This window comes from Polyodon spathula, chromosome 46, assembly GCF_017654505.1.
Source record: "Polyodon spathula isolate WHYD16114869_AA chromosome 46, ASM1765450v1, whole genome shotgun sequence".
In the NCBI taxonomy this organism is placed as follows: domain Eukaryota; kingdom Metazoa; phylum Chordata; class Actinopteri; order Acipenseriformes; family Polyodontidae; genus Polyodon; species Polyodon spathula.
In genome coordinates, this window is record NC_054579.1 from 1,639,071 (window position 1) to 1,652,513 (window position 13,443).

Genomic DNA, 13,443 nt, shown 5'->3' on the forward strand with positions numbered 1-13,443 from the left:
CAGGGTGCCTTCCTTCAACACAAAGTGTGGCGTGGAAAAGAGTTTCACACACATTCATCAGTTTCGCTGTTTACAAATGATTCAGAGACTCAGAGAAAAAAAGGATGGCAAAGAATTTTCATTTTACTATTGCTAGAAACACTACAATAGTACGTATTTATTTTCCCATCCTTACAGCTATAGTGCCTCCTTTGGCCTGTCAATGCTAATCCCAGTTCAAACAAGCAGTACGTTATTTTTTTTTTAAGATGCCTCTTTTACAGGTAATAATTTTCTGGGCTGTAATTTCCATATCTCTCCCTGATCCACTCTGGTATTCTCTTGATCCAAAAGAGAGATCGCTGCGAGACTGGCCTGTAAAGTAAGTGCATTGTAGAGGCTGAGCCTGTGTGTGTGTGTGTGTGTGTGTGTGTGTGTGTCGCTTGGCAGAGTAACTGGCATTAGGAGTTATCATGGATGCTAGTAGGATTTTAACTAAAATTCACAGATTCAGAATTGCTTCGTCAACCTCTATGAGAAAGTAAAGGGCAAAGGGCTTGAGGCATGGAGACTGAACCGGTCCGTCCCTCACCCCCTAAGATAAAGGGTGTTCCCTCCAGTCCAGGGCAGACTTTAGGCTTGGAGGCTGAACTGCACCCTCCCTCCTTTCTCTATTTCTTTTTAAAGTCGCCTTTCATGAGAATATGATGTATCCAGATTTCAGACAGATGTGTTCCGGTGCTTCCAGCGTTGTTTGTTTGAGCAGTTTTAGCTTCTGCACCGTTTCATTATCGTGGAGCGTGGGGATATCCTCCAATAAGAGGCTTCAATCTCCTCAGGGTTTCCTGCTCCAGTATTTGGGATGAAGTGAGGTCATGCTTTTCCTGAGTAACCAGGAGCCAGTTCAAACACGTCAGAGCAAGTTCTTATTTTAGAAAGTTGGAAGTCCCCATTTAGATGAATTGCAAATCACTAAACCGCTATTTAACACCTAGCCAAATTAATGTCAACACCCTGGTTTGTGGCCAGCTGTACAGTACTAGACACGGGTAGCTGAATGCACACAGAGCTAGAAAAATCATTCTAGTAAATCTTACCTAATACCTGTTGCCATCTTTATGAGGACAACAGTGCGTGTAGCTTTTTAAGGGCTATACAAATAGCAGGCAGAGACGTGAGAATTGCAGTTAAAACACTCTTGTGCGTATTTATTTACAAGAGACAAAAACTCAACTGTTCACAAAATAAAGGGTACTGTTTAAATATGGTACAACTATATACGCAATCTCCCAGGAGGAGCAAGGTAATAAACACGTTAGGTGCTTGTAAGCAGGCACAGTTGTAGAGGCTGAGCTGGCAGGTAACCGTCTCTTGTTGTTCTGCAGGTTCAGTCCATGAAATCAGAGGAGAATGGAAGTCCTTTGTCAGCGTGGCGTGCTGTGCTGTGCTGTGCTGTGCTGTGTGGTGCTGTGCTGCGCTGTGCTGCTTGCCCTGGGTTCTTCTCCCACAAGTATGGAGACTGCTCCTTACATCCATCTGTTTAAGACCCAGCCACAGTCTGCACATGTATTTGGCAGGGATAGTATTAACCCTATCCCTGCCAAACTGGAAGAACAGCAATGTAACAGTGCTTGTGCCCTGTCACACCACCACGTTACAATCTAACTTTTCTTTGACACACACGCATTGGGGTAAACATGTGCTTGACTTTTTAAAGGAATATTTTCCACTAACAAAGGCTTGGTGGTCCAGTGGTTAAAGAAAAGGGCTTGAGACCAGGAGGTTCTTGGTTCAACTCCCAGCCCCTGACTCATTGTATGGGAGCCTGTGTAAGTACTTGTGTGCTGTCCTTTGGATGAGACTTAAAACATACAAGGTCGTATTGTAATGCAGCAGTTTTCGTTTTGAGGTGAAAGCGTCTAGTATAATAATGAAACAGTTTTGTTAGTCACTGCTTGGAGAGATCTCAGTGCGATTCTTTAAGAGATCACAAAAATGATGCACGGTCACTGAGAACACAGGAGACATTGCAAAGCACTGACTGGTTACCCACAAGAACCTCCTCAAGCCTCACTCTGGCTCTCCATCTCCGTACCGCAGACAATTGCTGTTTTATCTAACTCACATTCAAAGTCTCTGCTTTCCTTGGAAACTTCCTGTAAGGAGTATACATCCTTTCATCAAATACAAATTATCGAACCATATATACATATATATATACAAACTTCATCTGAGGCCTCGTGGTTCGTTCGTCTGTTTGGTCCCCCTCCTCCCCTGCCTTCACCTTGCAGCATCTCTAGGGGGAAGGTGGCCCTCAAGTGCCACTTGTCCTGCCTGCTGGTATTAGATATCCATTCAATTCATACACTTCATTCATCATAGTTTGCCAGCATAAGGGCAGCTAACACTCCAATGGGCAAGGCCATGGACAAACATGCAAATAACAACGCAATCACGGGCATGTCTATCTGTCATTTCAATCAATCGTGCATGGCATTCCATTGGCGAGCCTCCTTTCTGAACTGAGGTGACCTCTGGAAGTTCAATGCGGAGAGACATCTACAAGTAGCCTGTAAACTTTATTAACAGCACAAACTAAACACTGATGCACCTGATTCTCTCAACAACTTGTGCTGAAGAAAACTAGATTTAAAGCGCGGACAGTCACCTTCCAGCCTCTGGTCAATAACCCATGATAAAGAAGCTCTTTGCAAGTTTCTTCACAGTTTTCCTAAAAGTCCTCTAGATGTACCAGCATGCAAAGTGTACTTACATATGGACAGAAGTATACCTGCCTCCGCTATATCCCCCAATATTGCATCTGTAGTTTTATACCGTAAAAAGGATTTCACTCTTTCTGAAATGTTTGCACTATTTTTATATCTGCTGCTTATTCAAGAGACTTTATGACTCTTTTAGCCCTGGCCAAAAGGATGTATACTTTCTGAGTAAAATCAGAAAACAACTGATGTGATGGGGAATTCAGAAGAAAAACTACAATAACAAAATTGTCCTTTCTGTTAGTGGCTGGTTTATATTTCTGAAGAATTCGACAAGGTTTTTCTTACTTAGAGGTGCTTCTGTCATCTGGATTCTGAGAAACGCATTGGAAAGCAGGGGTAATATAGTGAGCTGGATGGTGCAGATTAGATAATAAAGAACCCTCTGCAGGAAGTGGCTGCATCGCCGCTATTGAGCCCACAGTTCACTCTTTCGTGTTCTGTCTGTTTAAACTTTAAAAGTTCACTTTAAAACTGGACCCTTAGAGCTGTGTCCGCTGCTGTAGAGCACTCCCGTTTCTTTATGTGCTTTCATTCAGTAACCTTTATGCTCTGCTTGGGACACTAACTAACTGTCACTCTGTGCAATTATCCGCTGTGAGCTATTGCTTAATTCCAGGCGCATTGAATAACAAAGCGAGGAGGGAAGAGAGTGGGAGAAAGAGAACAGTTCAGCAAGGCAAGTCTTGAAGAATAGGAAAGGGATTAGACGTCTTTAGCTGTAAGATCCTTGAAGTGGTGGGGGGAATATTTCAGACCGTGAGTGTTTAATCGCTGGAATTAGCCATTCATCTGCTCAAAGTGTTTAATGTCCTGCCATGATTTGATCAAGTGGGTGTGTTGCACTGGGTGTCATCAGGAGACTGTTGTTGTCCCGATATATAAATCTATTACAGACACTATTTTGTTCTGTATGAGAAGGAATGTCATTCTTGAAGTTATTATGTAGACCACAGGGACTGACGATTAGAGACCAGCTACCGAAGATCACAATGTTTTATTGGTGTTGTCCAGTGTTGAAGGTTCCTGTGATCTGGGCCACTATAGCACAGTTTGCTGCTTGTCACAATATATTGCACACCTCTGCGGACTCAGTCTGCCACCTTCTCACTTGCGACCACAGTTCTGCTTTCCGATGGGGGATTTCTGCAAACCTCGACACTCCTGGGAGACTGTCTTGATGGAAACATTTGTCATTTATTATTATTGATATTAATTAGTCATTTACCAGACCCTTGTGATGCGACTTACACAGACTAGGGGGTGAACTATGCTGCAGAGTCACTTCCAATAGGACCTCGGTTTTACGTCTCACCCAAAGAACAGAGCACAAGGAGATTAAGTGACTTGCTCAGGGTCACACACAGTGAGTCAGTGGCTGGGATTTGTACCTTGATACCACCTATCTTGGTATCACGCTCTTTTCTTTAACCAGTGGACCACCAATTTGATGGCACAATTGCGTTGATATATCACACAAACAGCTTCCATTGGTCTAGAGGATCACATGACACATCACACTAAAATATTTTGCTTACATTCTCAGATTCTTTGGCCAGAATCGTGTCTGCAGCCATCATCACAGCCTCCGAGAAAGAGGACAGCCGTGACCTACAGCTATGGACAGAAGTGTGGCTGTCTCTGATACAGTTGGTTGTAATAACCACTTGTCTCCAGTACCAGAAGCCAGTATGGCAGCACATGGCTTATCTCTGTAGTCTCTCTATGATGAACAAGACAACAACCTTTATTTTGTACTAATCTTCATCAAACTTACCAGCCTCTTACAGATGTTTCTGATTGCATTCAACGATAATCCGATAAGCTCTGAATTCTGTAAAAAGGTTTTTAATACAATATTGACGACCCTCTTCATGTGCCTACAGGCTTATGGCTGCAATGATCTACAGCTGTATCACAGATTTGCTTGATAAACCTTTTTTTACCTGAATGGGAGTAGCATGTTGTATCACAACTCTCCCAGCACTTTCCAGACTGAAGAACGAACCAGCCAGGTGAACGTTTTATCTGTGCTCCTTTGAGAAGGCCCTGGGATTGCTTTACCACGAGGGCCAAGTCCTAAATCTTTCGATCATTCTTCATACTCCTTTCCCTGTGTGACAATGACCTCTAACTTAGCAAGTTTGTCAGCTGCCGAACGCTGAAAGGACGGCTTGAAATCCCAATTTTAAATTGCGGTGAAAACTGGATAAAAAACAAGACTGAGCAAAAACTGAGCAAAAACAAAACACTTGTTTTCCTTCTTACTTCTCTTCCTTATCGATTCTGTGCCCCCAGCTGGACGATCAAGCAAATGCCTTAATTCTGAAAGAGACACATGTTGGATAATTGCTAGAACTGGAAACCATGGCAATTTTCCTCGTAAACAAACAGCTGCCGCAGTGCGACAAATAGTGATTTGCACGCAGCAGCTGTTTGCGTGAACTGGTAAACTTGGGGTTGCCGTCAGTGCCCTTAACCAACATACTTCTTTTGTTCTTATTCGCTTCCTGTACAGTGTAGTGATTATCCACCCAGCGGCTGATGAGTTAATAAATCTGACATATACCCATGCTCACCTCTCCACTACAGAGCTCGCTGTTCGGTTTTTGTTTTTAACTTTGATCTTTGAACAGCAGGGTTTGCAGCTTGCGTCCGGCTCCTGCCTTTCCATTCAACTCGATGGTTGGAGATGCCACAACTGCAGGAACCCTTCTGATTCTCAAATGCTGTGCTTCCTTTACAGGACCTGGGCAGAGATAAATAATGGAAAGAAGTCAAAGTTTTTATGACCAGCTGTACAGTTCCCCTTTGATGTGTGTTTTTTATGGCTGCTTATTACTTTGAGTTTTTACCAACTGCAATTTTGACAATTACATCTTGTTAGCGTTTAATAACGCAGAATGAGTACTTGTAATTTGCCCGACTGAACTGGAGATTTTTTAATTGATCTTTATTAGTTTTTGTTTTTTTTCTCGTGTGGTGAGTTACACAGTATAATAACATATACACGTGTCTAATCCAGTAACTACGCATTTTAAAACAGCTTTTACTTGTGTACGATATGCACTGCACTTTAAACGGGATAGGGGTCAATTATTATAATGATTATTTTCAGAGGAATTAAAAACGTGTATATTTAAGTGCATCTTGGTAGTTAATGCTCTTTCAAAGGTAAACTAAAGTTTGATATTAAGGAAACTGTTCTAGAGTTTGTTAGCTGCTTGAACGTCTCAACAGTTTAATGTGGGAAAAGGGAACAAACAAACCAGGTAGATGGAGCAGGTCCATGCTTGGGTAGATGGAGCAGGTCCATGCCTGGGTAGATGGAGCAGGTCCATGCTTGGGTAGATGGAGCAGGTCCATGCTTGGGTAGATGGAGCAGGTCCATGCTTGGGTAGATGGAGCAGGTCCATGCTTGGGTAGATGGAGCAGGTCCATGCTTGGGTAGATGGAGCAGGTCCATGCTTGGGTAGATGGAGCAGGTCCATGCTTGGGTAGATGGAGCAGGTCCATGCTTGGGTAGATGGAGCAGGTCCATGCTTGGGTAGATGGAGCAGGTCCATGCTTGGGTAGATGGAGCAGGTCCATGTTATCTAACACCCCCTACACTCACACACACACACTATAGAAACAGTGAGTGCTTTGTACAACGCTTTTGATGATTCTGCACTGCTGGAAAGTATATGTTGCAACCCCTCAATTAACACAGTCCACAAGGCAGGACCAGGCAGGTGAAAGGCACAGCCCCACCTGAGCTTCAATTAAAGGGGAAGGCTTAACAGGAGGGAGGCCGCAATCGAAAAACCATAGCCTCCAGCCTTATAGCTGTGCTTAGACTCCCTCGGTCTCAGTGTGTATGTCTGTGTGTGTCAAGCACCCATTACAAAGGGTTATTGAAGCTCATCTCCTACCTTCCTTAGCTTGTTAAGAGGGAAGTTTTGCACATTGCTTGGTGCGCTTGTGTTCACAGATTGTGATCTCCACAGATCTCTTTATTTTATTTTATTTTTATTGGCCACTACGAATACACAATGAAAGAGTCATTTAACGAGATATGCCATTTAAGCAGTCAGAATCATTTTCAGTTAAAATGCTTGCTAGTTATATTTCAATTAATAGTTTTGTTTTGTTTTTTTTTACCTGTTTTAGTATTGCATATATGTTTTATCAGGATGTAGGTGCAGTACTTAGCTTTACTGAGAATGATGGTTTTTCTTTCATACACTTTAACCTTTAATTCATACAACTATGGATAAGGAAACGTTTTTGCCATTGTACAGTATGCTAACTAATCCAATTAGATGCTATGAGCAGCACAGTTCCAGCCTATTGTGTAGAGTAGTGTAATGCCAGGCACAAGATGCACCTAATCGGTTAACCCAGGACTGGCTTATAGAAACAAGCCACACCCTTATCTGTGAACTCAGCTTCCAATGACATCACCCTTTTAAACACTAAGGAGTACCTGAGCTGGAGAAGTGTCAGTCAACCGGGCTGATTGGAACAGTTCCCGTATGCTTTCTGAGCGTCTTGTTTTTGTAATGGGTTTACTATTGACTCACTGACTATGCCAGCATTGGCTATTGCAATTGCTGGTGCTGTGTATCATATAATGTTGTTAATTGATGTTTGCATGGCATTGAATTTGATAATAGTTTCAATTAAATAAATCTCTAGTACTAAATCATCCAGAACTTCTAAGCAACCAAGCGCACATCTATACTCATGACTTCATTGGTGTGCCAGAAGCAGGTACATTATTACAATCGACAGTAAAAGTACACCAATGGGTTTACCTTAGTAAAACGAAAAGGGAAAACTAGTTTTGTCAGTGAGAGAAAACTAAAGGAACTATGAGAAGACAGGAGATATTCCTTCATCACTGCTATTGAGATCAAATCACAAGAATCTCAATAAAGTTGGCAGCGTTTCCTCTGTAAATGAGGTCAAACTGTTAGACTGTGGGTTTCATAGACAAGAATTTTGGCTAATGCTTTTATCGGTTTTTGTTTTAGGTGAACCTGGAAGAAACTACCGGCCACATTATCATGCTTTGACCTTTTCTATGAAGATTGCCAGTTTGTTATTATTGTTCTATACCTAGGCATCGTGTGTTTACGTTATATTTTTGCTAGATGTGCTCAGATGTTTTCACTTGAGTTCAGGTCCTTTTCAGTTCTATGGCAGGCAACTAGTCTCTCAAATAGTTTGTGTCTCATTTTGTGAGTATCCAGAGTAAGCAATTTTGTCCCAATTTTCCGCCTTAATATTTTCTCATGGATAGAAACAGTTGTTAAATCGTCCTGCTTGTGCTGTTGCATTCCTTTTTTTAAACTGCAGTGGTGTGTTCAGCGAGTCAACAGCAGAGTCGTTTATTCAGCTGTGTCAACGCCATTCAAAAATAAAATAAGTAATCTTATGAATTATCACCCCCGCGCTGACTAGGGAGTGGCGAACACGAACGCACGCTGTCCTCCGAAGCGTGTGCTGTCAGTCGACGGCTTCTTTTCAGTCTGCAGGCTTACCATGCAGCCGCCTCAATGGGAGGACAACGCACCTCTGGGCAGCTTACAGGCAAGCCTGCAGGCGCCCGGCCATTCTACAGGGGTCGCAGGTGTGCGGTGAGCCGAGGACCCCCTGGTTGACCTAAGCCCTCCCCACCCAGACCACGCACGCCAGTTTTGCGCCCCCCTTGGGAGCTCTCGTCCACGGTCGCCAGTGGAATAGCCTGGACTCAAACCAGCGACCTCCAGGCTATAGGGTACATCCTGCGCTCGACGTGGCCTGCCTTTGCCAGATGTGTCACTTGGGAGCCCCCAATTTACATGTTTTTAATCTTGATGTGGCCACAAGTCAAGTTAGTCTTTTAAGTTAGTCCCTAACTAATTAATTAAGACAGACATTTAAATAACTAATAATATATACACACACACACACACACACACACACACACACACACACACACACATATATATATATATATAAACATCACATGTTTTAATGGCCATAGCTGATCTCATTTTTCTTTATGTGCATTTAACACGTTTTGGTCAGACGACAATAGATAGAAACAATGCATGGTTCTGATCTGCAATAAACACCCCCAATGTTTAGCTTTTAAACTGTGATTGTGTTTCTCCCTCTGCAGAGCTGGTACCCCAGTCCAAAGCCGCCCCTGTGACACGGTGCTGAAAGCAGTCCCAGCTGCAGCAGGGTCCGGTGGACAGGGCTTGTTTGTGCTTGCAGGTGTTGCTCTCATGAAGGAATTCCTGACTCTCGTCGGTAAACAAACAGCCCCATCCTGTCCCGGGACGGTGAGTCAGTGTGTCGTTCCTGCAGCCCCCATCTGCTTTTCTAATCAAGGTGAAAACCAACGCTCCCCGTTCCAACAACAACACGCCTGCCACTAACAGAATCAGAGCTATCCGGATGCAATGAGTTGGCGTCTCAGCCCAATGAATTGAAGGGAGGGCTGGACATGATCCACAAATCAAACAGTTCAAAGATAAACACCTTAGCATCCATAATGAAGAGCAAGCTCTAGTGGTCTTATGCTGACTTCTAACTAATCAACCGCTAGGGGGATCAGGAGCATGAAAAAGGCATTTAGCCTTTCGTTCACAGTATGTACATGTAAAAAGAGAAGTCCAGCCATAACTTCAAAAACATACATGGAAAGTAAGACAAGTAGACAAAGGTTCAGCTAGCGTCTTCTTCACTGATCATCAGCACGCTGATGAAGGCACTGGCTAATAGCTAGTCTACTTGTTTCTTGTGACTTTGAGCCAGAATTGAGGATCGAAATAGGGATTCTGATATAGCCTGTGCTGAAGAATGTCCACAGTAGAGCATAGGCAACTGGTCGAGTGCCACCCAGGGGGTGGAGGGCTTAGGTCGGCCAGGGTGTCCTCAGCTCACCGCGCACCAGCGACCCCTGTAGATTGGCCGGGCGCCTGCGGGCTTGCCTGTAAGCTGCCCAGAGCTGTCCTCCGACGTTGTAGCTCAGAGTTGGCTGCACGGCGAGTCTGCAGTGTGAAAAAAAGCAGTCGGCTGACGGCACACGCTTTGGAGGACAGCGTGTCTTCATCTTCGCCGCTCCCGAGTCAGCGATGAGCTGAGGCTAAAAATAACTGGGTATGCCAAATTGGGAGAAAATAATTGGTGATTACTAAATTTAATAAAAGCCTACAACGGGCATTGCTGTGTGATGCTCTGCCTGTTGCAGATTCAAGCCCCCAGCTCTTTTGCATAGCGGTAAGGCGTGCAGGTCAATGGTTCATTTCAACAGATTTAAACACCTTCTCTGAGAAAGACTTCTAGTCAAAACCTTTGTAAAGGGCAAGAATTCAAGTGTGATATACAGATAGACAGACACATCTTAATTGAAGTGTGGTATACAGATAGACAGACGCATCTTAATTTACCACCAGTATGCACATTCTCCAATGCCCTTATTGTTGTATGGTGTTTAATGAAGTTACAGGGGTTGCATTGTTTAATAGCTACATGTTTTCAAACACGGCCGGCATTTTCAGACAAAGTCAAACTGAGTTCACTTTTAGTTGTTTTTTTATTTTTAATTTGAAAAAGGTTTCTTCCTGGTATTTTGTCACGTATTGTGCAGTTGGTCACATGGCCTGGCTTTGGATTAACGATTGGAGTAAAACTGAGCAGCAGCACAGGAAGTCATTACATTCCAGCAAGTACCAGGAAGTTTTTATTTATATAGCACTGAGAATTCTGCATATTCCAAATTCAATAAGATATTGCAGCTACAAACCAAAAGATGAGGTAAAAAACTGGATTTATAATCTTGGGTAGCACAAACCCACTCGCTCAGCTCTTGCACAATTTTGCAAGTAGTTTGTATTTTGTGTTCAACTGACTTCCTCCCTCACACTATGCAGTGGTTAAAAGAGTGGCCCGGCAGTTTGTTCCCTGAGGCAACACACCTGAAATCTATCAGGGTTGTGCGAGATCAGACCGCGTGGGTACATGGAAGTGACATCATCCTCTGAAGGAGATCGAGGGGGGGGGGGGGGGGGGGGGGGGGGGGGGGGGGGGGAGGAAAGAGGCTAGGGAGAGAGAGGGGAACTTTCCGTAAACATCTTTTGCCACTGATCCAGTTTTAAAGTGAACAAACAAGCAAGAAACATATCAGTTTTGCTTGTCATGATTTGTCGGCTAGGATTGGGCTCCATGATCACACACACACAGTTGCTAAAGAAACTAGGTTGTGTTGTCTTTGTATGTGAGACATGGGTCTGTTTTGACTTGCAGCTGCTTGATCTATCTGAGCAGATCACAAATGAAGAAGAAGAAGAAGAAGAAGAAGAAGAAGAAGAAGAAGAAGAAGAAGAAGAAGAAGAAGAAGAAGAAGAAGAAGAAGAAGAAGTTCTGACCAAGCCTGACTCAGTTCCTGCTGCTGTAGCTTAGTTTGTCTTTCCCAGATCTGAGCAGATCACTATCCTAGAAGAACAAGTACAGAACAAGGTGGATTGCTGCATCTTATTTCAAGTAGGATCTGGGAAGGGGGGTGTCAGGCCTGTTAAGTTCACCGGCAGTCAACGGCGTTTTATTAGAAATACAAGTCTTTTAGGGTCACTGCTTATTTATCATCAACACGGCTTTGTCACCAAGCAACCTGCCAGCAGGCCAGAGATATGCTATTGTCCAGTGTGCTGTGTCTGAGAGTGAGTGTGTGGGCGTGTGTGCGGAATGAGGATGATTCACTGAGTTCTACTGGGAACAATAGCGCCCCACACTGGAAACCACCAGGCTGCAGGGGGTTGCAGACGGCCATTGTTGCAGTGAATCAGTTAGGAATTCGGAAACCCTAGACAGGGGCGTGCTATCGACTCAGAGATTGAAAGAAGGGAAGGACAAAGGGAGATTGAGGGTCAATTGGAATTGAAAGGGAGGGGTTTTTAACAGCTGAATTAACAAAGCTTGTGTTATTAGCAACGTTTTCTCAAGAAAAAAAAAACACATCTTTGATACTAGTTTTGTATAGTGTTTCTCTTTTTCCAAAATTAGGAGTTAATAAAAGACTGAAGCTTTGAAAATATGCCCTTAGTAATGTATAAAATAGACATGACTGCTTACATGCTTATACAGTTGTGATTTCATTGCCACTTTTCAGTACACACGTTTGCTACAGTCATGGGCACCTGCCTTATCATCACACTGATAGCTCTTATTCTGCATATATAGTCGTGGCAGGGGATGGATGTTAATGACCTACTTGTCATAAGACTATGATTATTAATGTTATCATTAAGGTTATTGCATGATTATGATAATAAATACTTTATTATTAGTAGTGGCCACTCCTTCTCTTCCCTCACCCCTCTGTGGTGGAACCAGCTACCGGAGAACTTCAGGACGGATCCTTCTCGCACTGCCTCCCTCCGCCTCCTCAAGACCCCTCTGTTCAGACTGCACTTGTAGATCTCTCTATCCGCCCCTCCTACTCTGCGCTGGGCTTGCCTGGCCTCTCACCACATGACTGGATCCTCAGCTAATGCATTATCCTTGCACTACTGTAGTCATTGCAGATATAACTTGTTGTAAACCAAACTTGTTGCATCCTATATTTCATTTTAGTAGTATTATTTGCACTTGCAATGTTTTTAAATATGAATCTTGCATTGTAATCTTGTACTGCCCTGTAACACCTGTAAGTCACCTTGGATAAAGGCATCTGCCAAATAAATAAATAAGCCTAGGCAGCCGTATTTGGCAGATGTTTTTATCCAAAGCGAATTCCAAAGACTAGGGGTAACTATCCATCACAACTGCTGTTGCAGAGCCGCTTATGACAGGATCTTGTTTGTTTTGCATCTCATCCAAAAGACAGAGCACTAGGAGGTTAAGTGACTTCTCTGTCACTTAACAAGTGACACACACAGTGAGTCAGTGGCTGAGCTGGGATTGAACTGGGATTCTCCTGATAAGAAGCCCCTTCCTTTAACCACTGCACCAACAAGCCTAACAGTAGTAATATGATTATGATTTATATTATTATTGTTATTTTTAATTGGAAGCCATGACTCAATGTTCTCTTACAATCTTACAAGGACTCATGGTTTTCCCTGTTAAATATTAACTGTGAATGAACAGCACAGCACTCCCACGCGCTGTGTGTGAAAGCAGTGTGCCAGAGGAAGCTCTTGAGACATCTCTCACCTCAGCCTCAGGACTGGCAGGCAGGTCTGTCTCACTCAGTGCGATTCAGACCTCAGTGAGAAAGTGTTTGCGTCTGTGAGGGTGAGTCTTACCTGTGCATTGCGTCAAGCAGCGCCCAGACAGCACACACTACCCCAGACAGCACACACCACTCTCAGGTAGCTTGCGAGCAGAGTGTTACCACAGCGATGCCTTAAAGCATCGCTGTGGCAACTTCTATGATTCATTTTACCTTTTCCTTTATGATTGTTACCTCCAAGCCTAGGATTAAACTTTAAATAGTACAGAGCATCTTTCTTAGTTTTTTCGTTTTTTGTTCCTGTTCCCTTATAAATGTTTCCCATAGTAAAAGCACAGCAAAGTGGAATAGCGCACAGTGAAACCATGATAACGCTTAGGGAAGCATTGTAAAGCACAGAGAGGTCTGGTAAAGCACAGGGAAGCATTGTAAAGCACAGAGAGGTCTGGTAAAGCATAGGGAAGCATTGTAAAG

The 13,443-nt window shown here is 43.4% G+C and overlaps 1 protein-coding gene and 1 long non-coding RNA gene across 2 annotated transcripts in view; one reads left to right on the forward strand and one right to left on the reverse strand.

The window, feature by feature from the left end:
- Positions 1–1,187: 1,187 nt before the first annotated feature.
- Positions 1,188–8,241, reverse strand: LOC121306218. The gene is made up of 3 exons (XR_005948174.1): positions 6,029–8,241; positions 5,339–5,508; positions 1,188–5,084 (listed from the first exon to the last, which is right to left on the reverse strand). It is a non-coding gene; the product is annotated as an uncharacterized LOC121306218 (long non-coding RNA).
- Positions 8,242–8,288: 47 nt separating this feature from the next.
- Positions 8,289–13,443, forward strand: part of LOC121306090 (SUN domain-containing protein 2-like) — a 15,369-nt gene continuing 10,214 nt past the window's right edge. The window contains exons 1-2 of the mRNA XM_041237793.1: positions 8,289–8,383; positions 8,911–9,044. Coding sequence (XP_041093727.1) covers positions 8,289–8,383; positions 8,911–9,044 — 229 coding nt within the window. The remainder of the gene's footprint in view (positions 8,384–8,910; positions 9,045–13,443) is intronic.